This window comes from Pelodiscus sinensis, chromosome 14 (assembly GCF_049634645.1).
Source record: "Pelodiscus sinensis isolate JC-2024 chromosome 14, ASM4963464v1, whole genome shotgun sequence".
Classification (NCBI taxonomy): domain Eukaryota; kingdom Metazoa; phylum Chordata; order Testudines; family Trionychidae; genus Pelodiscus; species Pelodiscus sinensis.
The window spans coordinates 41,012,316-41,039,552 of record NC_134724.1 but is presented as its reverse complement, the minus strand read 5'-3'; the positions used below and the strand labels follow the sequence as shown (position 1 = coordinate 41,039,552).

Sequence of the window (27,237 nt, the reverse complement as noted above, 5' to 3'; positions counted from 1 at the left end):
ACCTGTTTTACTTCATGGTGGGAACCAGTGATCACTGGTGCTTGCCTTTTGAACTGAACAATAGTATGGGGAGTTTTCTTCCAGTGTAGTGCAGAAAAGGGTAGACTTGGGTTTGCTAATACCCATTGTTTGTCTGAGGCAGTGGTACCTACACTTGTCTGTCCCTTTCTGGATGATCCTGCCCCACAGGAGGGGATTGACACCTGCAGAATGACTTAATGCAGGCATCTAAATGTCTCTTGAATGTCGACTTCTAGTATTTTCGATCTGAGCTGGATTCTGAACACAGAGCTCCCTATTGCATTCCCATTCCCCGGAATCATTCAGTCCATATGTAAGTCTTCTGTCCTTACAGGGTATGTCTACACTACATGCCTCTGTCGGCAGAGGCATGTAGATTTGTTTGTTCAGCAAAGGTAAATGAAGCCGCAATTTAAATGATCGCAGCTTCATTTACATTTACATGGCTGCCGCGCTGAGCCTACAAACAGCTGATCAGCTGTTTGTCGGCTCGCCGCTAGTCTGGACGTTCCCCCTGTCGACATCAAAGCCCTTTGTCGGCAGCCCCGGTAAACCTCATTCCACGAGGAATAACGGGGCTGCCAACAAAGGGCTTTGATGTCGACAGGGGGAACGTCCAGACTAACGGCGAGCCGACAAACAGCTGATTAGCTGTTTGTCGGCTCAGCGCGGCAGCCATGTAAATGTAAATGAAGCCGCGATCGTTTAAATCGCGGCTTCATTTGCCTTTGCCTATGTGTCTAATCTACATGCCTCTGCCGACAGAGGCATGTAGTCTAGACACAGCCACACTGTCCAGCTGCATGCTCTTGAGCATTCCCTTTCAGAATGTTTTCCCAATGAGACTTCAGCAGTTGGTTGAGTCCAGTTGGCATCTCAGGTTTGTGTGCTAACCAGCTCTTCCCTCAGAGCATGTCTAGTTACACTGTTCACTCATAACATTTCTGTCCCATCTAACCCACTCCATGGTCATGATATCTGACTTGTTCATAGGCCTTCAAAGAAAGGGTAGCAGCCGGTGGTGTTGAAGTAACTTCTTTGTTCCTAGTAGCTACATATAGTGCAAGCAGACTGATAAACGGCTTGGGAAAGGGGGTATGTGGACCAGGATCTCATCCTGCAGTGTGCTGAGCATCCTCTGTGCCCATTAATTTCAGTCTGCATTTGAAATCTATAATGAACTGCATTTGGCAAGACTGGATTTGTAATGATATGAACTTCACGGAAAGCCAGTGTCTGCTTTTAGCAAATAAACTGCATCTCTCAAACGCCTTCTCCCACAGGTGCTTTTGTGAGGCAGGAGAAACTTCACTTGGTGAAGAAGTTGGTTAACATTTTTCTGCTCCGGTAAAAAGTGTTCCATATTCAGTTCCCCTTTATGGGAATGAATTCTGCTGCAAATTCTATTATGTCTTCATTTGACTACATGGCCTTCTTCGTGGCAAAGTCTGCAATCCTCTCAGATATTACCTTTTATCTGCATAGCAGAGGCTTTACAAACCATGACAGATTGCAGGGCCTCCTGCTGTCAGCATTATACTTTCTCTCAGTTCTACCTCTGCTTTCCCTGTCCCCCGCTGTACTGCGGAGATGGTGTTGGGGGGAACTGGCTTTTAAGTGAGTAGTCATGTAGTGACTCGACTACCCGATAAGCCTACGCTCGACTAGTCACTTACATCCCTACTGTATCCTCAGTTCATGGAACGAGGTGTACCGGTAGTTCGGAATAGGAATCCTAGTCCGAACTACCTAGTTCGAGCCCCGTGTAGCCGCGCTGCACGGGGTTCGAACCAGCGGGGTTTTAAAAATGGCGGCTCCCCGCTTATGCAAATGAAGCCCGGGAAATTCAAATCCCGGGCTTCATTTGCAAGTGCGGTATGCCTACATTACCCTCCTAGTTCGAACTAGGAGGGTAGTGTAGACATACCCTAACAGCGGGCGCAGGTGCCACAGGTTGTTGATTGAAGAAGGGGACCTGGACCCTCCCTATTCCACTGGGTCCTAGCTCAAGGCCCTATTAACAGTGGGATGGTCCACTGCTGGCTCAGCGAGGAATCCCACCACAACATGCTGAGCTCCTCAGGATACAATCTCCTGCCCTGGGCTACTTCCTGCCAGTCTCTGCTGAACTAAGGATGTTAAATATCAGTTTATAGAATAGTCGAGTAGCCTCATAAATTCTATCGGTTAGTTGAGTATTCTGTAGTCCCTGGGGGTGGGGCCAGCCGCCAGTGTGCTCTGGCCTCACTCCCAAGAAGACCCCTGCCACTCCACGCTGCTGTATCAGAGACAGCAGCACCGGGTGCCAGGTGAGAGCTGGTCTGTGAGGAGAGCCAGTTTAAAACCCAGCTCCCCTTGCGGACCTGTGCCATCACCCTGTCCTGCTGCCTCTGGTAAAGATGCAGTGGTGTGGGGTGGCAGCAGCCCCTGTCTAGGGGGGTGGAATGAGCTCCTGGACCCGGCGCGAGCTGAAACTAAGCTAGGCTGCTAGCCAGCCTGCTAAAAAAATGTATGTGTGGGCGGGGGGGGGGGAGAAATGCATGTAGTTTGTAGCATTAACCTATAAGCTTTTGCTTGTTGGTTAATTGACTACACTTTTACATCCCTACGCTGGACTCCTTCCAAGGTCCAGATCCTCGGCCGTGTCTCTTGTGTCCCATTGGCAGTTCACCTCCAGAAGCTCAGGCAGTACCTTCCTCCTCAGCAGCCAGCCCAGACTGAGCCTCTCTCCAAGCCTTTATACCTGGGCTGCAGTCCTAGCATACACAGCAGGGCTGTGGGGCAGGACTTCTTCAGCCAGGTGAGCCTGGTTAGGCCTAGCTTCCCCAGCTCAGGACTGATACACCCCGTCACAGGTACCTTGAGCAAGGACTCATCCCCCCACCCTCCCCCTTGGTTTGAAACCTTCCCTTTTAATTGTTCAACATTCACCTTTGGTTACAACTTTATAATTTTAAAAGCGCTCCTGACTTTATTCCTAGCTCTCTTTTATATTTCTTTTGTCCCTCTCGGCCAGTGTTTCTGAGAATCGCTCTCAGAAACACGTTAACTGGCCGCCCCGATTTGTTTCTTTACTGATGCGGTGGCCACAGAGCCTCACTGCTCCCATTGGCTCTGTTTTGTCCTTGGGAGCCCAGAGAGCTGCAGGAAGCAGCGTGGGCCGGGCCACCACTTCCCGCAGCGCCGCTTGGCTGCAAAGGACCAAACGGAGCTCATGGGAGCAGTGAGGCTCCATGGCCGCTGCGCCGGTAAATAAACAAACCAGGGTGGCCAGTTAATGTGTTTCTGAGAGTGATTCCATGGAACTCTTCCAGAAACTCGGCTCTAGGTTACCTTGTTGCTAGCTTAAGGCTTGGCCTTACCTTGGCTGTCTTCACTCTATCAACTCTTGGCTGTACTGAATTTTTCCTTGTAAAAGAGGGTGCGGGTTGTGTGTGCTCGCTCGCTTGTGCGCTCTCTCTCTCTCTCTCTCTCTCTCTCTCTCTCTCTCTCTCTCTCTCTCCATCAAACATTTAAATTAGCTCCCAAGACCAGAAACCTTGAAGTGATCTTTGGTTATAGCCCACATTTCCCTTGGCTATCTGTCTGTCTGCAGGATTGAATTGGTGCTAAATTCAAATTCCCTATTGATTTTAGTCTCTCCCTAGCCATCTCTGAAAACTAGGAAAGCGCCTTTAAATTGTATATGGTGTTGCATTGCATATCTCCACGCTATTTCTCTTAACTAAAGCAGAGGTATTTATTACTAACCCCTCTCACTCTACACCAGGGTTTCCCAAATATGGGTCACCATTACATTTCAAAAGGATCACCAGGTGTCTCCCCAGGTGGCTCCTAAGGAGCCATTCGCACATTTTTTAAATTGCCCTGGGTCACCAAGTCTTCCTAAATTGGCAAAATGGGTCCCCATCTGGAAAAGGTTGGGAACCGCTGCTCTGCACCTTCTAGTTCTGCCCTCTTTGACACTGGTGGATGATTGTTTTTAGCTAAAACGTTTGAGGTGTGGTCGTATGAAACCTGGGAGTCAAGAACTGTTGAATATTGTTCTTGCTCTTACGTTATGGTGCCAGGCAAGTTACTTCCTCTCTCGGTTTCACTCCTAAAACTGTGATAATGCCTCCCCTGCAGGATATTGAGAGGATCAGTGTAGTCAGTGCTTTAGCAATACTTTACCAGCGACTCTGCTGTGAAAACCACCACTAGGTTTTGCAGACCAGGTGACTACTTCGGCACAGATGAGTTTTTAATGTTCTGTTTCTTCTCCTCTTTTGTGCAGGCATCTCACACTCATGATGCAATCACAGAGGCTGCTCAGCTGATGAAGGAGGCAGTAGATGATATAATGGTTACATTGAATGAGGCTGCCAGTGAAGTGGGCATGGTTGGAGGTATGGTAGACTCGATAGCAGAGGCCATGAACAAGGTGAGTATTGGGTACCTAGCAACCCCAAATGACGTGAATGGAAAGTAATGGTTATTCTAGATGATACTGGCAACAATTGCCTGACATTTAATATATGTTCCATGATTCTACTGGAATAGTTTAGAGAGCTATATGCAAAATGTTCCTTAAATGGCCAGTGATAAGTCTTTCTGTGCTGATATTGTTGATATTGATCTTAAAAGTCTGAAGAGTTAAAAATGTGGATAAACTCTTCCACTATCCAGGATTAAAGAGTCAGAAGTGAGTTGGGAATGATTTTTAAACAGCTCTTTCTTTTGCTCAGTTACTTCGGCAAACACCTGAAGGCATTAATTCAAATTGGAAGTTGATTGCCTAAACACAGGAAAGAACAAGAAAATGAAACGCACTTGTATTGAAATGGTGGTTGAGTGTTTATGCAAAACAAACTTAATCAGACACTATCAAAGCCTTTCTCGTTTGGGAGTCAAAATATTAGTGTGTCTGATTTTTGGAGCAACTTTTCTTTGATGAAAAGGGAAAGATTAATTTTCCTCCCAGTCCTGGTCTGAAGGGCATTCACTTACCCTGTGAACAGACAGAAAGTGAAGCAGTGACAGGATAAGGAAGAGTGAAATAGGCTTTGGTTGATGTTTCTGGAACGCTGATTAGTTACGAGTGGATGTTTAGCTCTCAAGTTAACCATGACACCTACTCTTTGGACCCTGTTAGTTTATGATCTGCTCAGGGCCATCATTTGATTGCATCCTTTACCTTTATATAAGGCAGAATAAATGCAATATGATTGATTTCAGGATTTGATGCAAATCCAGGAGAGTGAGGTAGGGTAGGAGGAACCAAAGAGTGTGACAAAAATAACGAAACACGGGAAGGAAATGCAGAACAAGGTCCTATGTGGCTTTGTGGTGCTGGTGATTAGATATTCCAAAGGATGGGCTGAGGACTGGATGTCATGGTAGTATCACTTTCAGCATTCACAGATTAAAAATGTTGCTTAAACAAGAGCAAGGCCAGCTGGCCTTCCTCATGGAAGAAAGTCAGTTTAGTTTACTCCTTCCTTTTGGGCGTCAGGAAAGATGCAATGAGAGAAAACAAGCTGGGTTGCAAAGGTGGCTGGGGATGAGAGACTGAGTGTGTGGGGGAGGGTTTCAGTCTCTTTTTAAGAAACCCCAAAAGAGGGAAATTGGGTGGCATAGTTGCATTATTTTTTTCACCAGTTAGGCCCAATATCTGTCTCTCTAATTTTGTTACAATTAACTTAAAGCTCTACCTCATCTCTTTTTTAACGGGTATAATTTGAACAGTCCCACAGTTACATCGACACGGCTTAGTCTAACACGGTTTCTCTGTTTCATTCTCTTCTACACGTTTAAAACGTTCAGTGTTGTAAATATGACCAGTTATTCATGGTTCTTCTTGGAGTGCTTGTTGATCTATGTTCCAGTTCTCACAAGGTGTTTGCACAAGGCTGCCGTTAAGTTTTACCCTAGCTGCTGCCTGTTGGGTCAACAGTGGAGCTCCCTAAAGCAGACCGGTGTAGTATATTACATATGACCCTGCTGACCTAACTGCCCCTCAGTTCCTTCTTATCGCCAGTGACAGCTATTGGACCTATGGTTCTCTTCCTTTGCAAGCGCCACATGTCCCTAATGCAGTGGTTCTCAAACTTTTTGGCCCATAGCCCACCCCACTTAACACAGTACTTTTTGCAGACTGCCAGCCATGATGGGTACAGGAGTGGGCTGTGGGGGGGAGGAGGGGAATCTAGCTGGGAGGTTGAGTACAGGAGCAGGCTGTGTGTGTGGAGTCTATGTAGGAAGACGTGTGTGAGGGTGATGAAGATGTGGGGTCTGGGCATGAGGGTCCACCCTGCCTGCCCCATCCCTGCACAGGCTGCAGGGCCATATACATGTATGAATAACTATGAGTTGGAAAGAAAAGGGTGTGGTGCTTCATGGCTGCCTGTTATTCAGACAGGCAGCTCCCATTGGCCAGTTTCTGGCTACAAACTGGCCAGTACGATTGTGCTGGAGGAAGGGACAGCACCTGAAGCCTTCCCTCCCTGCCCTCCGGGCTCATAGTTTTGAAAGAGAAATGGCCCAGCAGCTGCTTTTGTGAGCAGTACGTGGGTGGGGTGAGGCAAGCAGGGAGACTACTTGGGTCTCCCCACTCCGTCTGGCTTGGTTGTCAGATTTGGCCCGTAGGCCGTATTTTGCCCAGGCCTGTACTAGACTCACGTATCTGGCTAAGTGGAAACGTTTCTCATGTTTATCTCCAGCATTAACTTACACCCTTGTAAGCCTCAATCCCTTAGGTGCTAGAGTACCTGGTATTCCTGAAGCACCAAGCCTAGCAACTTCCTAGCTGAAAGTCCACTTGGCAGCTATTGTGAGTTTTCCATCCAGGGGAGGCTGGTCACTCAGCTTTTGTGAGTCCCTGGTTGGATTTTTCCTCAAGGATGTGGATAGACTCCACTACCAGTCTGGCGCCCAATCCCTGCTTGGGATCTCAATCTGGTACTCACAAAGCTCCTGGGGCCTCCCTTCATGCCCTCGGCTACGCGTTTGCTCCTTTACCTCTCCCGCTTTGCCTGGCGGGTGTTGGATCTCTGCGCCCTCACATCAGAACCCTTGCACACTGCAATTAGAGACCATTGCTTCTTGTTCTGTCATCTGCCACCCCTGGGAATAGGCTGACTCCATCCTCTTTGGAACCCTCCTTCAGCTGCTATCAAATCTCTCTCTCTCTTTCCCCCCCCCCCCTGAAAACTAAATAAGCCCAGTTCCCTCAACTTCTCCTCCTAAGTCATGTGCCCCAGCCCGCTATTCATTTTTATTTTCCTCCCCTGAGCTCTCTCTCCAATTTATCCATATCTTTCTCTGGTGGGTGGCCCAAAACGGGACACAACACTACAGATGTGACTTCGCTATCACCAAGTAGAGGGGAAATTCACTTCCCTAGAGTTGCTGACAATGCTCCTACTAATGCAGCCCAATATGCCGTTAGCTTTCTTGGCAACAAGGACACACTGTTGGCTCATATCCAGCTTCTTATCTACTCTATTCCTCCGGTCTTTTTCCGCACAACTATTGCTTAGCACCTGAGCCTGTAGCAATGCATGGGATTCCATCCTCTGAGTAGGATTCTTGCTAAACAAACAGAAAAACTTAATCTTGCATATTCTGGGTTTCATGTTTGTTTTACTCAGAGTGGCATTTTGGTGGCTGCTTAGCATGCAAGGAATGTTATATAGACTATTCAGGTGAAAGATCTGTGTTTTGAGCATTGTACATTCATTTTTAAATCTAATTGGCAACAGGTCAGGGACATGGGAAAAATGGAATGAACGTGTGAAGAAATTCAGGACTTATTGATATGTGGGCACTAAACTGCATATCCTATGCAAGTTATGTGAAACTAGCAATGTAAGCTAGGAAGCTTTGCTGTACATCTTAGCACATTTTGAATTTAACTATGTGTTGTGCAATTGCAGAATTAGCCTAAAAATGTTAGCAATGTATGTGTCCTGCATGCCTGTCATTGCTTTCATGTTTTCCCCTCTCTCCACAGCTGGATGAGGGCACACCTCCAGATCCAAAGGGATCATTTGTTGATTATCAAACTACTGTAGTGAAATATTCCAAAGCCATTGCTGTAACAGCACAGGAAATGGTAAGAAAAATGAGCAAGTGTTCTGTAAAATAGCTGGGTGACAACTGCCAAGTATGTGTTAATCTGAACCAGTTCTGCCTGAAGCCTCATCTTTGTGACATTGACTTCCAGTTGATCTATTTTGTAGGTAGGCAAAATAAGGGTGGTGACCGTTTCCTGGTCTTCATTAGAACCTGATTGAATGATGGAGAAGAGAACACTACCAACAGAGGAGTGCTGTCATTCTCTTGGATCTTTCTGCCTAACTCAAAGGATGTGCCTTTAAAAAGAATATATGCTACTTTATGTAGCTTTCTGCCCAAAAGAACCACCTTAGGAGGCCTGTGCTAGAACTCAACAGTAACCAAAAGAAATGTCACCATGATGAAAGGGGTGGAAATAGACCATTTGGGAACAATTAAAATGAAGTTAAAAGAATGTGATGCTTATTACTGGGGAGAGAATGAAGTTAGAAATAGCAGTAGTAGAGAACTCTGTCCACCAGTCAACATTGATCTGGAGACAATTTTCTGTGATTAAGGTCCGAGTGATTGAAACTGTTACAGATATTGGTATGATTTATACCTTCCTAAAGAGAATAATACTCGAACTGGTCTATGATTTGACCCTCTCTTGAAACAATGGTTTGACTGTGCCAGAACATTTCATAGCTGAGCACTTCTGTCCATTAGAGACTGAACTAAGACCAACCAATTCATTTTATTACTTTGATTGTGAAACAGTCTGGTAACAACCCACAGCTGGTTTTAAACACTTGTCTAGCCAGTTTTACAATTGAAAACTTGAGTGGCTATATTTGTTCAATTGTAATGAGAACAGCCACTGAATTTGGAAGGCTGTGTTAACACTGGTTCTTTGACATGAGATGTATATATTAGTGGAATGTAATGTCAAGTACTTCTCACGAGGCTTACTTTTTATGGGAAACAAATGTGCTGGGAAGGTATGTGCTGAAACAGCTTTAACCAACCCTTCACATCACTGGAATACAGAGCTATTGTAAGTTTCTTACTGATCTACATTAGCCCTTTGGAGTGTGATATATTTATTTGTTCTTTAACTTTACCCATTAATTGAGGTCAGACATTGCAGTATAATTGTTAATTAAATGAGCAACAGTCAAGTTCCTGTTTTTGATACAGAATTCCTGGTGATGTGTTTCAGCTGGCCATAAGATGATGGGGCGAATCAGGTTCTTTCTTAGTCCTAAAGATGTGTGGTAATAGTTAATATTATGAACAGTATTGATCCATTAGCAAAGAATACTCCACCTTGTTAAAAAATAAGGGTAATATTACAACATGTTACTAAAAGAAAACCCCCTCCAAAAAGCCTACATTGCTGTACCAAAAAAACGGGAGGGATTCTCTGCAGGTAGTGAGTTGTCATTTCAACAGACAGTAGCTGGCTCCATTCTGTACACATTGGGAATTTGCCTGCACATTAGGTTTTATCCGAAGGCTGGAATGTCACTCTTTGCAGCTTTAGCATAAATAGAACAATGTCACCTTCAGAGAGTTGGCAGATATTCCATGGAAAGTTTTCTTTTTTGCACCCTCAAAACTGAAATTCTTTATTTTGTACATTTCCAGCCATTTTTCCTTGCCTCATGAGAGGTCTTGCACATTCTGTCAGTCTTAGAATCCACCTGAGATCCTTCTCCTCCCCACCAAGGCACTGCTCATCGGTGAGGCTGAGAAGGTCTGGAAGAGAGTAGGTTGCTCCGCCCCTCAGTACCAAATAGAGGGGCTGCTGTTGTGCTGTATGAAGCACTCTTCCCCCTCCCTAACCTTCCATAAATTCATCTACTAAGCTGAGAGTGTTGAGTACTTCTGCAGTAGCCTGCTGTGCTGAGGAGTGAATTTCCATTTCTAACTGCTCCTCGGTTACTTTGTGTTCTGTGAGTGCCTAGTTACTGTGGTTCTAATAAAGCATGTTTGCTTGATTTTTTTTTTTTTTTGGCTCATAGTATTCTAGCTCGAAACTAAATTGCTAAGAAAGCAGTAGGTACCCTACCACCACTGGTGCTGCAAAAATATACTTGTATGCTTCTAGGCAGTGTGGAGTATTAACAGACTGTTTTATGCCTGTCACTGTTTTATTGCTTGTTTTCTTTTTTCAGATGACTAAGTCGGTTACTAACCCGGAGGAATTGGGAGGACTTGCATCACAAATGACCAATGACTATGGGCATTTGGCTCTCCAGGGCCAAATGGCAGCAGCTACCGCTGAACCAGAGGAGGTCTGCAGTTTTTAGACCTCTAAACTCTGAATGCATAGTGGTGTCAACATGGAGTATTCTCTTGAAATTTAATATAGGGGGCAAAGTGGGGTAAGGTAACGAAACACAGTAGTTCCTCCAGTTGCTAAAATGCAGCTAGTTATCCTCAAGTGTGAGTCATCCTTTGTGCAGTCAAATAGAAACTAGGGTTACAATCGTCTCGTTTTCTCTGAAATATTTCTGAGATCATTTAAAATAAATATAGTTAATAAGCTCCCAGACAGGAAAACACTGTTTACTGTACTCCAGTCTTTTCAACCATCTGTCTGTCCAGCATGTTGGAAGACACAGTCTCTGTCTCATTAACACTGGAAATATTGGGTAGTAAGTCGCATGAAGTGGGATTTCTCAGAGGGATTCCATGTGGACCTAACATTGCATAATAGGCCCCATTCCATGGTTTGGATCAGAACCAAAGGTGCAGTTTCAGATCTGGAGATCTGTACTTAAAATCTCTCTTTCCTCACCAGATTTCAGGTTTGGACCTATCTGTCTTAGAGCTCCATTAGTACCTTTTTAAAAGAGTTGATTCATGCATACAGCACACACAGCTAGATAAAAGTTGTAATGCTCAGTATTGTTGTTGTTTATTATTATTAAATGCTCTTATTTTCTCTGTGACATATGACCACCTGTGGAAAACCACTGTAGTAAGATATTTACAGTATAGACACATTGCACAATACTATGTATGTACATATGTGTATAGGCTGTAACATACTTCTGTTGCATCATTGCTCATTCAAAGTGTATGTGAATAAAAGTTACAGAATACAGCTAAACATTTTCCATTAATATATAAGTTTTTTAAACAAGTTCATTTCCACTGTTCTTATCCCTTTTTACCACACTTCTGGTGAAAAGTCTGAAGCACTGGTTTTCTGTTATGAATGTTCCAAATTAGCAAATAGTAGAGGTCAAAGAAAGCGAGATTTTCATTTCTATAAGTGCATGTGTTCATATCATAAGACGTACTATAGGAGTTATTCACTGAGTTAGAGGACAGAAACATCCAATTAAGCATGAACAACTCAACTTCCATTTCACATATTTTATACAAATTGCTTGCAACACTCCACAGAAAAGAACTTTTCTCCAAACTAACTTGGAACATTTCCAATTGCTTGCAGGCAACCTGGAAACAGAACATTTGAGACATTTCTTTAGTTATTCACACAGATCATTTCCCCTGGTCCAAAGATTTGATGAATCATATAAACATACTTTTTGTTCTCTCCTCAAACTGATATACCATATTTCATTGAGAAGAGATTGAAAGAATAGGAGGAAGGGAATCGTTATTGTCCTGTTTCTCCATCATGTGTATAGTACTCAGTCCATGATTGAAAATCTTGGAATAATTGATGATGGCTGCCTTTTCCCTATTGGTTTTATTCTGTTGATATTTAGCTCCATTAGCCATTTACAGTATCAGATTTATCTACACTAAAGATATTCAAACAGCTTTTGACTTATTTATTACACCCCGCCACTGATAGTTCACTTGAGATTTAAATATTTTTGGTGCTGAAAAGCTAGGTCAAAAGCAATGGCTTATGTTTGTCATGAGTATTGCTAGACATAATGAGCATTCATCTGAGAAAGCATTTCAGCTTTAAGTAGGAATAATTTCATTATTGGGAACTAATAGCTTCAATTCCTATTTATAATTAACCAAAATATAGACAAAATTATATGTCAATGTGCATAGTAGTATTAAAAGTATTAAATTAAAAGTATTAAAAGCATTGGTTCATGCTTCTGAGACCACATTGATTTCAAGATTAATAGTAAATCTGAAATTGTGATGCATTTAGGGATATGTATGGGTGTGGCTGTTTTATAGGGATGTGCTAAGTAATGAAAAATAAACAAATAGTCAAGAACTTGTGCTAGATTCATCTATTAATAAAATTGAGGTACTCATAACTGAGGGTACATACTCTTTATCCTTGAGCTTGTCTTCACTGCTGCCTTACTGTACTGTAACTTGCTCATTCAGCACCTTCCCTCCCCTGACTGCAGCAACTTTCAGTGCTGTAAGTGCCAGCTTCCAGCCCTGTTCGCTGCTCCCCTTTTGGAGGTGGTTCACCTAGAGTGCTGGGAGAACTCTCTCCTGGAGCTGGAGCTGTGGTTACAGTGCTGTGTGTAGAAAATTTTGATCAGAGTGGAGGAGGAACCTGTTTGCCTTGAGGTCAGCTCACCCTGAGAACAAGTGGATCATTTCTGCTTTACAGTGAGCACAGATGCATGCATGCTTTTGTGAAATTTCTAATATCTTTTAAAAATACTTAATTCGACTTGATTTAAATGCTCTATGCTAATCACATAAGAGACATCCAGATTCTGATCCCCTACCTCACTTCACATAGTATTCCTCTTCACGAGTAGTCCCACTGAAGCCCCAAGGACTACTTGAGGGTTAAGATGCTACTTAGCGTGAGAATAAGGGATGCTAGAACCTGGCCCTTATTTCTGATCCTTCGCAAGAATTGTACTTGAGGGCAAATATTTGCAACAAAAATAATGCACGTTTTACAGTTGTTCAGTATATACAAAACCTCAATTTTCTAAGCACTGTCTTTGTCTTCTGTCTTCCTTTCCCCACACTTCGTTACCTATCTAGATAGGATTCCAGATCAGGACTCGGGTACAAGATCTTGGTCATGGATGTATCTTTCTAGTACAGAAAGCTGGAGCGCTACAGATTTGCCCCACGGATGGATACACTAAAAGGGAGTTGATAGAATGTGCTCGTGCTGTCACTGAAAAGGTAAGATGCCTCTTGTTGTTTCATGGATTCAGAGGGGATCATTGTGATCATCTAGTCTGACCTCTTGCATAACACACATCATAGAACTTCCCCAAAATAAGTCCTAGAGCAGAACTTGTAGAAGGACATCCAGTTTTGAGGTAGCATTTGTCAATCAGGGAGAATCTTCTGTGACCTTTGGTTAAATTGTTCCAGTGATTAATTACACTCTCAGTTAAAAAAATACACGTAATTTCTAGTCTGAGTTTGTCTAGCTTCCACTTCCGAACATTGTTTTGTGTTATACTTTTCTTTGATAGATTGATGGGGTTCAATTAGGATGGGGTTTTCCCAGATTTCATCATTTTGAGGCAGATACACTGCGAACCATGCATAGCTTGCAGTGGGTGTCTCTCGTCAATGAAAACTTGCGTCCTGTTAGCAGTGCATTAATACTAAAGAGCCAGTGATACTTCCCATGGTATGGAGTTTGTCCTACAGCCAGCGCCAGCCCGAGCCATTCACGCGCCCCGGGGCCCGGGAGTGCAGTGCCGCCCCTGGGAGTGCGATGCATGTGTGGCCCCACCCCCGGGCGCCCAGCACGTGTGTGGCGCCGCCCTGGGCGCACGAGCATGCGCAGTGCCGTCCCACCCGGCCCAGCAGCCCTGCGCGGCGCCCCCTACAATGGGGCACCCCGGTCGGTAGCCCGGTTGGCCCGTACCTTGGGCCAGCTCTGCCTACAGCGCGTGGCCAAGGTTTGTCCCCTCCCCTCCATCCCCCTGGTATTGGTGTGTTACTTCTTACTCTGGCTGTTTGCTTTCCTTCCCAGAAGTAGCTAGCTTAGGTTCAGTGGTTCTGAGATCGATATTCCACCTAAGTGATGTGGGGTTAAAAGGAGCTACTTCACCTCGTACACATGCACTTTTGGGAGCCCAAGTCCCAAGTGTCTACCGTGTTGCCAAGCCAGATAACCAACTGAAGATACAAACTGTGCTTCTGTATTTGAAAGATGTGCTGTAATTTGATGTAAAATATCATTATAATGTATGTCTCTTTTATGAGTCCGTGCTGTCGTACTGCTATTAAATGAATACATCCGAAAGGAAAAAGGAGTAACTACTACGCCTCTTAATCTCTTGGTGTAGTTTCACAACATGGACGTATGCATTGCACCAGCATTTGGGGTTGGGTTCTTTGAATCAGGGATGGGGAGATCACTCTGTCACGGAAGCGGAAGCAGAAGAGAGGGAAGAGCCATGCAGTGTGGACCAGCAGTGATTTTTCTTTTAAACAGGCTGTATGACAAATTTGAGTTGCTAAGAGCTTCAGTCATCCTTGTTATGGGCAGCACTGTAGAGTGCTGAAAAGTAATTGTGACACTGAAATAAATGCAGCTAGCTTCTTTATTGACTGCAGAGGACTGTAGGAAAATTGGAATTCTTATTTATTGTATCGGGGGTAGCTCTTCCTTTCATTTAGATATTGCGGAAGATGACTGCTTACACTATTGATTGCTGAGCCATTATTTATATGCAGAGCAGATGTAGTGAAGGCCTCTATGATCTGCTCATTTATTGTGTATCCTGCTTGATCAGCAGACAGTCTTTCTTACTATGAAAGACAAATGCCAATAGCAGGCTTCCTTCTATGGAAAAACTAATGTGCAGCTAGAGCAGGCAGGGGAAGGAAGAGGTTTGCCATAGACTGTGAAATGAGATCGCAAATGAATTGCACCTGTTGATTCTCCTCACAGGAGTTAAGTTTAACTCCAAATTAGTAAATTATGCTTTGTTTTAATGTGATCCTCTTTTTTATTTTCCCGTTTTCAGGTTTCCTTGGTTCTGTCTGCCCTTCAAGCAGGAAACAAAGGTACTCAGGCTTGTATCACTGCAGCTAGTGCTGTGTCGGGGATAATTGCAGATCTGGACACAACTATCATGTTTGCTACAGCTGGAACCCTTAATGCTGAGAACAATGAATCATTTGCGGATCACAGGTCAGTGATACTATAAAAGCTGATGGAGGGGGCTGACTACAATAAGTCATAAATAAATGTCCTGCTAATGGCAAATGACAGAGAGTGGAGATGCAGTTTTCTTGCTGTTTCAAACCCACTGATAATGAAGCCAGATGAGCAGTGGAGTGAGAGAGAAATAGGAAAGGGTTGGGGTCAGCACTTCAAAAGCTAGGCAGAGTAGCCTGCATAGTAAAAGCAAATTTCATTTTGCCCATTTATATGGGAGAGGAAATTTTAAGTACTGTAAAAACTGAATCATTTGCTAACTGTTTCAAAAGAAACCCTTAGAGATCACTTTTATCCAAATTTTGTAATTAAATGCATGAATATATTTCATTCTTACTGATTACATTACAGTGTGATCTAAACATGAAAAATTAACTGTCCATGAATTCAAAGAGATATTTCTCTTTGTTTTTTGCAAGTCTTACTTTTTTATTTTATGGCTTTTTGTTTCTGGATTACTGAAGGCTCTTGCCTACTCCTGATGTTGGACATTATCAATGGGTGAGATGCTGGAGTCTCAGTCATGCTGTCATTTGGTGAGATGACAACACAGGTTTCCTTCTGAGAGCGTCTGAAATAGAATGAGAGATTTGCAGCATCTGGGTCCTTATTCACCTCATATTAAAAACCTGATTCAAACTGTCAAGACTGTGAGCTATTGCTTAAGAGCTCAATTGGCCTACACCACCAGCTTTCAACTCAGTACAGTGCCAGCGGTTTTGGGAGTATAAAAAGCACAATACAGCCAAAATTATTGCAACTCTAAACAGTAAGGCTGTGTCTACACTGGACCCCTTTTCCAGAAAAGGGATGCAGATGAGACAAGTCGGAATTGCAAATGAAGCGGGGATTTAAATATCCCCCACTTCATTTGCATAAACATGGCTGCCGCTTTTTTCCGGTTCGGGGCTTTGCCAGAGAAAAGCGCCAGTCTAGACGGGGATCTTTCGGAAAATAAAGCCTTTTCCGAAAGGTCCCTTATTCCTGATTTTAAGAGGAATAAGGGACCTTTCGGAAAAGGCTTTATTTTCCGAAAGATCCCCGTCTAGAATGGCCCTTTTTTCCGGCAAAGCCCCGAGCTGGAAAAAAGCGGCAGCCATGTTTATACAAATGAAGCGGGAGAAATTTAAATCCCCCACTTCATTTGCAATTCCGACTTGTCTCATCTGCATCCCTTTTCTGGAAAAGAGGTGCAATGTAGACACAGCCTAAGAGTTAATGTGCATTTGTATCCTCAAATAACAAGTTTGTGAAATAAAAAGACAAACAGGCTGAGCGGTGATCATTAGCAGTACATTCTTTCCTTGTTTGTTATTTTGTTACAAAGCTATCATTTCAAGGGGGCTCTATCTAGAGGCTCTAGATCTCCTCTAAGACCATTTGCTAAGGAAAGGAAAAGCCTTTATGCAGGAGCTTAAATGGAATATGCAAAGCTTCCGTGTATAATTGGGTGAGGGGAACACAGCAAAGGTGTGATGTCTTGTACCGTTTTTTCCTCCATACAGTACATCTTAATATTGTACCTCAAATCCAGGAAAGAGACAATTACGCAAAGAGCTTACACAGGGTCCAAGAAGCTAAAAACTCGATATTTTGTATATTGCTTTGTAAAACATAATTCAATTCTACTTAAAACTTTCTTTAAAAAAGTACTGCTCTCTGCTGTCTCTTTGAACATAAAAGGAATTTACCTGGTTTTTTTTTTTTTGCATTGTGTCTGTTTTATAATCTCAATTACTGTGGGAAGTGCAGCAATTCATCTTTTTTCAGTAAAGCTAGATAATCATTTTGATTTCCTTTTACCTAAATAAGTAATTGGTGTAAGAGAGCATGGATGAAACAGCATGTATATGCATGTATAAGAGCAGGTTTTTCCAAATTCTGAATATATGGATTTAATACTGTGAACTTCCAGCATAATGGAAGATTACCCCATTTCTATAAAAAGAAACATACTTTCCCACTAGCATGCTCTCATGCCTTACTTGAGGCCTTGTTTAAACTAGAGTTTAAAGGTGTGATGTTAGCATGTGTTTGCATTGACTGTATGTTAAACTGGTCAAGTGAAATCCTAGAAGAGAGCCTTTATTTTAATTCAATCGCATTGTGGAGTGCCTTGTCTAGACCATATTTTTAATATGGGTTATCATGCACTGGCTAATGTTCGAACATCAAACTTTTAAATCCTAGTTTAAATATGTTTCAAGTTTTTCCCTCCATTATATCTAGCAGTCCTGAGAATTTCAGTTGCTGGGTTTTGTGCAGATTTTGTTAATTTGTAGGCTTGCTCTTTTTAATGTGCAGAAAAGTATAAGGGCCATGAATCTAGCAGCTCTTAACCCCTTATTTTTGTTTTTGAGCCTGTTTTTCTGAAGTTCAGTACTCAGAATAGGAGACTGGGTGATTCTTTCCCCAGGATTTTGGAGGGTCCAGGTTGGTGTTTTGAATTGTTTTAGATTTGTCTGCCTGAAGACTTTCTATATGAAGAAGGAAGAAAATGCAATTAGTCATGCTTGCTGCAGCTCCTCCCATTTCCCGTCCTCCACAAATCATTATTGTATTTTCCATAGACATAGAACATGCTGGTAAAGGTGGAGATTTGACAGAAGGTAGTTTCCTCACAGCATGGCTTGGCTTAATCTCCCCACATGAGGACCCTGTCTCCCTCTCGCTCCCTATTCCCATATCTCATTTCCTTTCAAGAGGAAGTCATTTCATTGAGTCATCCTGAGTCTGGTGTGTTGACAACCTGAAACATAATGCATCTGTTCTAAGTGGGAATTGCAACCTGACTTTGGCGTTGTAGCTAGGATTATCACTAGTAGACACTGGTATGCTGACCTACATAGAGCCTTTTGTCTACGTAGCACTTTCTCTGTTAGTCAGGACAATATTGAATAGCTGGTTGGTTTTTGTTTTTTTCCCTCCTTCTCTCTCTTTCCCTTCTGCTGCTTCCCTTTTTCCCCAGGGAAAATATCCTGAAAACAGCAAAAGCTTTAGTTGAAGATACAAAATTGCTCGTGTCTGGAGCTGCCTCAAGTCCGGATAAACTAGCCCAAGCGGCTCAGTCATCAGCTACCACCATTACACAACTTGCAGAGGTGGTTAAACTGGGAGCAGCCAGCTTGGGATCAGATGACCCTGAAACACAGGTATGAGGGGCTGTGATAGTAGATCAATGTTTGTAATCTTAAAAGACATGGCGAATATCAAAGAAAGGAGAATTCTGGAGGTACAGTGTAAATATATTTTAGTTTTTCAGTGGAACTTAGGCATTTATGTTACCCATAAATAGCACAAACCTTGTGCTGCGTCTTTAAAATGATACACGGTTGAATCAGGCACTTCCCCTCATAGAAAAATAATTGTGCAAAAATGAACAAAACATGGTATGTGGCATCTAGTTCCTTCCCCACCAGTGCTGGAATGCTTTTTGCAAAAATACTCCCCAATGACTTGTTTTTAATACATTTCTAGAAAGTTTTCATTGAGTTTAAGACCAAGCTAAACTACTATTATTGTTTCAATGGTATGAGCAGTGTCCTAGAACTTCACAGAAGTGTCTGAATTATTTTACTTTCTTTTAAACCATTTAATTCTTCAAAGTAGATTCAGTTAAACATTTAATTGGTGTTAGAATCATGAAATGTAGGCTTGTTTATGCATGGTAGGTGTGTCTGTGTTAGTAAGTTAATTTGAAAATGTCCGGTGGTTTGTATAAGGCACTGGAAAAAACGTGCAGCTCTCTATCCTGTTGAACCTCACATATGATCTTTGTTCCAGAGTCAACTTCTAGAGCATTTCTCTGGAGGGAGAATATTTCTAAAACTGAAAATATTTGCTTCAGGAGCAATTTTTTGATACCTTAATATTTCAAACTAGCAACACTGGGGGATTTTAAGTATTTGTAATACTTTTGGGCTTTGTCTTCAAATAAAGTAATTGCTAGGGCTGATTGGTTTTTATTTATTTGTGCTACTTGTATATGTGATATGATAATCGGGGGCGGGGGGTCAAATTACAAGTATAGCGTATGTTCTATGTACAGACATTTTCAAAAGCTTCAGCATAAGGCCCCAAGATACAAAATGTGACTTTTCCATGTAAGTTAGAAGCTCATTTTACTCTGGCTGCTGAAGCCAGGGGAGGAAGAGGTAGGAGTGTGTGTGCGTGTGCATCGTCTCCATTGTTGTGTAACATAGACAGATAGAGAAGTGAGAGCTGCACCAATCTACAGTCGTCCTTAGGGTCTTGTCTTTTTTTCGTTGTTCATCAAAGAGTTCCTAAATAACCCAAGATTGAGTTAGCTTTCCCAAGAGAGCAGAGATTGTAACTTAGCCTTAGTTGATTGTGATAAAACTGCAAACAAGGCTGAATCGAGGCAGCACAAAACATTTGATTTCCTATCATAGAATCCTAGGGTTGGAGGAGAGCTCAGGAGGCCATTGAATCCAACCCTTTCTCAAAACAGGACCAACCCCACTAAATCATCCCAGCCAGGGCTTTGTCAAGGTGGGACTTAGAATCTCCAACCCTAGAGATTTTTACCGTCTCCCTAAGTAACCCATTCCAGTGCTTCACCACCCTCCTAGTGAAATAGTTTTTTCCTAATATCCAATCTAGACCTCCCCCACTGCAACTTGAGACCTTTGCTCCTCGTTCTACCATCTGTCACTACTGAGAACAACCACTCTCCATTATTGAGAAGTAATAGATTCATGTATCTTTTTTTTCCTCATCTATTTTCCATGCATATTATCACTTTGAAACAGGGCACAATTGTGCTGATATCAATAAAGCAAGGTAAAAGGTTGAAGCAGATGACAATAGAGTATGGAAAGGGATTTTGGGAGAGTTATTTTGATGTTACTTGGAAATAATTAATGTGATTATGTGCAAGGGCATAATATACTCTTTTCCTCCGTACTTGGTTTTAAAGGCATTTGTCTGTTGCCAACTCTCACCTCGGGCAAGGCGTTCATCATTTAGTTCCTTGGGGGTTCTTAGGAGCTAGGCTATATGAAACTTGCTTTCCCCTGAAGTGGAGTATCTCCCTTACGTCCAGGGCATACCGAGTATGTTTGATCTGATTACGTCTGTCAGAATAATAGCTGACATCACAGTAAATGGGGCCTTTCTCCAAGGCAGGATCAAGCTGTAAGATTGTACCAATTTAACTGTTCTCATTCTACTTCCATGCTGAACAGAACACTGAGGTGAATAACCCCTCGTTGGGACGCTGAGTAGGGGAGAAGTCCTGCTCGAGAGAACCATTTAATTACAGGAGACGGTAGCAGAATCGGGTTCTGAACATTATATAAAATACCCATTAACACAGTTGCTTATTTGAGTGCTTGCTCATGTCCATTCCACATTAGGTGTGGGTGTTTGCTGTGATGGATTAGTCACAGAGATCCCCTTGAGACCGTCGCCTGATGGGCTGATCATACCACTGAGCTTGCCTGAGTGCCCGACCGCCCTGTCCTGCTGAAACAGAGGTTCTGGTCTCCCCCAGAAAAGGCACAGAGTTGAGGTTACAGCCCCAGCAGAACAGCACAGACACTGAGAGCAGCTCAGCTCTGAGAATGCTGAGTCATACGGACTTGACACAGCATCCTGGTATGCAGCTTTGATGGAATCAAAACCCCAAATAAATCCTTCTCGCTGTGTATAATGGGAGCTACTGTTGTCAGTGAAAGAGAGAGATGCACAGCTGTTGTCCCACCAGGTAATGGTGTAACAATAAGCAAAAGTGGTTTTCTTAAGTATAAAACATTGTATTTAAGTGGTTGCAAGTGACCTAGACAGATTAGAGGATAGGGCCAAAAGAAATCTGATGAGGTTCACCAAGGACAAGTGTAGAGTCCTGCACTTGGGACGGAAGAATCCCAAGTATTGTTACAGGCTGGGGACCCAGTGGCTAAGTAGCAGTTCTGCAGAAAAGGACCTGGGGATTCCAGCAGATGAGAAGCTGGAGATGAGTCAACAGTGTGCCCTTGTAGCCAAGAAGGTTAATGGCATATTAGGTTGTATTAGGAGGAGCATTTCCATCAGATCCAGAGAAGTGATTATTCTCCTTTATTTGGCTCTGGTGAGGGCACATCTGGAGTATTGTGTCCAGTTCTGGGCCCCCCACTATCGAAAGGATGTGGACACATTGGAGAGGGTCCAGGGAAGGACAACCAAAATGATTAGGGGGCTGGAGCACATGACCTGTAAGGAGAGACTGAGGGATTTGGGTTTGTTTAGTCTGCAGAACAGAAGAGTGAGGGGGGATTTGATAGCAGCCTTCAGCATCCTGAAGGGAGGTTCCAAAGAGGACAGAGAAAGGCTGTACAGAGTAGTGACGGATGGCAGAACAAGGAGAAATGGTCTCAAGTTACAGTGGGAGAGGTCTAGGTTGAAAACTAGGAAAAACTATTTCACTAGGAGTGTGGTGAAGCACTGGAGTGGGTTCCCTAGGGAGGTGGTGGAATCTCCTTCCCTAGACGTTTTAAGTCTCGACTTGACAAAGCCCTTGCTGGGTTGATTTAGTTGGGATTGGTTCTGCCTTGGGCAGAAGTCTGCACTCGATGACCTCCTGAGGTCTCTTCCAGCTCTATGATTCTATGGTTACAGACGGATCACAGTAAGTTACTACAGTAAAATATAACAAAACACACCAAAGTAACAGACAGGTAGCCATGTTAGTCTGAACTTGGTAAAACAAAAAAAAGCAATCATGTAGCACTTTAAAGACTAACAAGATGGTTTATTAGGTAATGAGCTTTCATTCCAGCACTAGGCGGCATGGTCACTTGTCTTTGTAGGACCAACTACAATCCAGATTTACAGGAAAAACAAAACATCACTGATCATTGCCTTGCGCATCAGGCCATTAATTTTCTTGAATGCTGCTATTGGCCTTCCCTAGCACATCTGCATACATCAATGGGCATATACTTGCTAATTTTAACTTCATATACATGCACACAAATAGAATATGCACATTCAGGGGATTACAAGCTCTTGAATGAAAGGTTACAAGACACAGTTTGCATGAAACATATTTGAGTTATGCAGATTGAGTAGAGCATAGGGGTGTTCAGTGTCCTTCCTGGGGCACATACCAGTCCTGGACCTCTTAGACTCTTGTCATAGTCCTCTGTCCATGCGTTCATGTTTTATTACTCCATGACTCAGATGGCCAGAGATGACACTGGGTTCAGCAGAGCTGTGCTACAATCTTCATAAACTCCTCCCACCTCCGAGGGTGGAGTCATCTACTGTGGAATGGACATATGCGAGTACTCAAATAAAAAGAGACTGTTTCCTGTGTCCGTAACAGGTGTTCTTTGAGATGTGTTGCTCATGTCCATGCCGTGACCTACCCTCCTTCCCCACTGTCGGAGTTTCTGACAAGAAGGAACCGAAGGCTGGGCAGAGCTGGGAGTTCCCCTTATTCCGCACATTGAGGGTGCTACGTAGAGGTCACCAGAGTCACTCCCCTACGGGTACTGCTAAGGGGAAAACTGGCACTGGTGCACATGGCAAGCACATGCACCTAACTTGGAATGGACATTAGTAATAAATCTTGAAGTTATGGAAATAGGTAACTCTCTTTTTATCTCTTTCAGGAAACTACATGTCATTTTTTAGCATTTCTGCATACAGTGGCTTTCTCTCTCCTAACACTGCATACCAACATTTGCCCTGTGCTTAGCAAACTCTTTTATGTGCAGCCTGCCAAATCTTCCCTCTGTGGGCTGAGGTGAGATGTGGTTCTATTAACCTCGCATCCAAATTTCTCATCCTTGTAGGTTGTACTGATCAATGCTATCAAGGATGTTGCTAAAGCCCTTTCTGATCTCATTGGTGCTACAAAAGGAGCTGCCAGCAAACCAGCAGATGATCCATCCATGTACCAGCTCAAAGGTGCAGCCAAGGTGGGTAGTTGTGACATTTCTCCTGTTAAGAGAAGTCTTAGAGAGGTTATCTCAGCTTCTGTTACAGAAGTTGAAAATGTTCCCTTGCTTATTCCTTGCTGTTTGCTTTGATGTTCATTTAAAGAAATAGCTGTCATCTGCTAGAATCCTAAAGACGGATGACTGTGAATTCTCATTCACTTTAGTCTAATTATTTTCCTCCTCTCCTCCCCCCCATCGTCCATTCCACCAACTTAAGCTGGGTGGATTGTGGCTGGTAGAAAGCTGGATAGTATCATTCATGTCAATAACCATAAACATAACATCAGTTTTCTCAGTCCATCGTCCCACAACGAGTTAAAAACTCACTCCTCTGGACGGACATCTTTTTCCCTCTGTAAACATGTACATCTGGAGGGAGAATGGAGTTCCTTAGTATATTCAAGATACGAGACTAAAAGTTTACTCTATAAAAATGTACTTGAACCCTATAGCAAGGGTAATGAACAAGTAACAAGTAGTCACATTATAAGTATCCTGGTGTTGTGATGCTGACTTGATCCTTTCTGCTTTTAGAAACTGGTCTGGAGATTTCATACAAGTTTTCTATAAGATGTAGTGTGCTTTCTGATCACATCTGTCACAGGCAGGCATTTCTCACTTCTAACAGAAGTGTCTATTGGTCAGTGCACAGGATTTGAATTTCCTCCTCGTTCTCCATCCAAAGACCTGAGATGAGCTTAAGTGCTGTCATGAGAGCATTTGTTGGTGGGACAATGTAGGTATGTCTAAACTACATGGCTCCGTCGACGGAGCCATGTAGATTTGTTGTTTTGGCAAAGGCAAATGAAGCCGCGATTTAAATGATCGCAGCTTCATTTACATGGCTGCCGCGCTGAGCCGACAAACAGCTGATCAGCTGTTTGTCCGCTCAGCGCGCTAGTCTGGACGCTCCCCTGCCGACATCAAAGCCCTTTGTCGGCAGCCCCGTTATTCCTCAGACTAGCGCGCTGAGTGGACAAACAGCTGATCAGCTGTTTGTCGGCTCAGCGCGGCAGCCATGTAAATGTAAATGAAGCCGCGATCATTTAAATCGCGGCTTCATTTGCCTTTGCCTATGTGTCTAATCTACATGCCTCTGACGACAGAGGCATGTAGTCTAGACACAGCCTGTGTCTTAACTTTGGAACTTAGTTACTTTGTGTGTTGGAACCAACGTTTGACCATCATGGCATAAGGCAAGACTAGCTGAAGTATTGATTCAGCCTTTTGCAGGAAGAAGTAGTCATTAAAACAAGATTTGGGTTGATTTCCTGGAAGTTGGCTGACTTCTTTTCAGTTGATGGCAGTTGTGTGTTTAATTGTGGTTTTACAAACTGTTCCAAGAGAACATAATAGTGGTATTTCACAAATTAGTAAATGTGCCTGATCTCTGAAAACTTTGAGGTTTATAGTTGTGGAGGTGGTCAGTAATGGAGGCAAAGGAGCTGGCACTAATTTCTGTAACTTAGAAGCTTGGTGACCTTTCATCTTTCTGTAGACGATTCATATCTGATGTGGAGAAGGGGTTCTGTCAACTTGAAACTGTATGATTGGTGACGTTATAGCGTAAGTTCTGTTGAGCAAATTTGCATGATGAGGTATGACAGGTCACCGGTGTGCCCAGAGACACAAATGTTGGGACTCCTGGAGAGGTGTTCCAGATTACCCATTCGGAACTGTGAGGAGGCTGAATCTGATGGGTGATTGCTTGGTCCCTGAGGAGAGCGAGAGAAGAGGATCCAAGGAAGGGTTGGGAGCTAGAAGGGGGAGGGACGCACAGGCAGGCCCTTGTAAGATCACACTTTCCCTATCGGAGTACAAAGTAGATATGCAGTGAATGCTGTTGTGATGCTTGTTTTGTTAACTTGGGTTAAGTGAAGCGTAGTGGTCTTACAAACCCAGAAACCAGAGGCATAGTCAATTGATTGGTTTTGAAGAGATCTACGGAACCCTCAAAATAGTTGGGCCAAACAGCCAGGTTTACTCAGAGGTAAGTGTTCTGCGAAGAAGCTTAGAGGGGTAAAAAAAGCAACCCAGAGATACTAGTGTTGAAAAAGGTATGTACCCAGGCATGGGTGAGTTTAGGAAAACACAGCTATTCTTGTATCTGGCTGTATAAATCTAACTTCAGTAAAGATGATTCAGAAATAAAAGCCCGTCTATAAAGTTCACTCTCAGCTGTCTAACCCCTACTGTATATAAAGCTGTTGCTCTCTAGGGGAATTAGTAATGGCTTCATAGTTTGATGTTCCTTGAATCATCTGGCAGGGTGGCCTCTCACAGGTGGGAGAAGGGAATGATGTATTTTCTTCTCTCCCTCCCTCTGTTTCAGGTGATGGTAACCAATGTCACGTCGCTTCTGAAGACTGTTAAAGCAGTAGAAGATGAAGCTACTCGAGGCACAAGAGCACTCGAGGCCACAATTGAGTGTATCAAACAGGAACTCACGGTAAAGAACGGAATAATTGCACATGGCAGCTTTCTAAAGTACACTCTTAAAACCAAATCAAGCCTCCGTGGAGGTGCCTCCACCAATGTTTTGGCTGCTCTGCTGTGACTTAGAGGCAGTGTGGGCCTTCCCCAGTGATTGCCTGTCACTTCCGCATGTCGCCGATCTCCCGTTAGGCTGTATTTCTCAGGTGTGAGGTGCTACTGTCATGAAATACGCTTGGAGCAACTGGTTTTTCATTCCTCCAGCCATGAAGCTTTCACTGTAAAAGTTATTTTCTGAGTCAACTGTTCCCCTTTCATTGAGCTTGGTTTGTAAACGTTTCTCCAGTGCCAACGGGCAGCTCTGTCGGCACTTGAAGTTTGAAACTCGCCTCCATTTTTTTTTTCTCTTTGGCATGAAGTCACGTGACCAGGATAAATAACCTGATAACTGCGATTTCATCCAAGCAGAAATTACATGCAGTACCAACTTAGATCTTAAACCAAAAGGCTTATTTCCTTCCCCCTTTCCAATACAGTTTTTTGATCCCCCAGCTGCTGCTTTCACATGCTGCTTTTATAAACCACTGGTCAGTGATGTAAATTAATACCTTGGTATGTTTGGGGAGGGTAAAATATCCTCCCTTATTTACACAGGTGACACATGGGGGTGCATTTCCCTCTACCAAGGTGGGAGGGCCAGCGCTGGCAAGTTCCCCTCCCCTGCCTTCTCTCCCTCCCAGCCCATGCTGCTCTGAGGAGTGCCAGGAAAAGGCAGACAGAGGAGGAACCCAGTGCCCCCTTCTTCCTCTGCCACACATCGCCACTGCTTACTTAGTAAAATAATCATGATGGGGGAGAGACTGGACTGGAGAATGCTTTGTTATATCATTTGTGGACTTAGTGCTCAATAGCTCTATCGACAAAACTTTTGTCACCTTGAACATTCCCATTGTGGCAGTCCTTATGGGCTCATTCTTTTCTGGCTTGTTTTTCACTAAACATAGGAACAGACCAATGGAGTCACATAAATTATCCTCCTGCATCTGGAGACACCCCCCCCTCGTCCAGATCTCCCCTGCATCTGGACCCAACCTTGAACCCAGACCCTGCCCCCTGCAATTGAACCTGTAGCCCGCAAAGCTTCACCCATCCTGCTCTTGGACCACTGTGACTAGCCTCCTGCATCGAGGCGCTCACCCCACTTGAACCCCACCCAGCCAGCACCTACATCCCCTGCTAAGCCCACTACACCCAGCTCCTTTCTCCCTGCTGAACCCCAAACACCTTCACCTAGACCCCCCTGCAGAGTCCCATTGGATCTGCACCCGAAACCCACTCTCCCAATGAGCCCCTGTTCATCCATATCTCCTTCACATCTGGGCCCCCCCAACCAAACTACCCGCACCTAGATTGCCCCAAGCAGAATCCTGTCACCCAACACATGGCTCTCCCCTCACTAAGTTCCCCCATACTTGGATGCTGCTTGGCTGAGCCTGCCTATTTACATCTCAAGCACGTGACACCAAGGGGCCAGGGATGTTTCTGGGTCAGTCCTAGCCCTTGTGCTGTGTCAAGATCAGGTGCAACTTTACCGCTGAGTTTATGTCCAGAGGAGAAGAGGGAGCAAGGTGATCTGCCTCTGTATAGTCACATGCCTGTGCTCCCCACTGCCATATGATGTGCAGA

General features: G+C 43.6%; 1 protein-coding gene across 9 annotated transcripts in view; it reads left to right on the top strand.

The window, feature by feature from the left end:
- Nucleotides 1-27,237, top strand: part of TLN2 (talin 2) — a 368,094-nt gene that overhangs the window by 298,360 nt on the left and 42,497 nt on the right. For 7 of the 9 annotated variants that reach the window (XM_075897670.1, XM_006127334.4, XM_006127338.3 and 4 more), the window contains 8 exons: nt 4,298-4,444; nt 8,015-8,116; nt 10,239-10,358; nt 13,024-13,170; nt 14,979-15,145; nt 18,141-18,324; nt 22,972-23,097; nt 25,451-25,567. In XM_075897670.1, the coding sequence (XP_075753785.1) occupies nt 4,298-4,444; nt 8,015-8,116; nt 10,239-10,358; nt 13,024-13,170; nt 14,979-15,145; nt 18,141-18,324; nt 22,972-23,097; nt 25,451-25,567 (1,110 nt within the window). The remainder of the gene's footprint in view (nt 1-4,297; nt 4,445-8,014; nt 8,117-10,238; nt 10,359-13,023; nt 13,171-14,978; nt 15,146-18,140; nt 18,325-22,971; nt 23,098-25,450; nt 25,568-27,237) is intronic. The other 2 variants (XM_075897671.1, XM_075897672.1) reach the window with 2 other exon arrangements.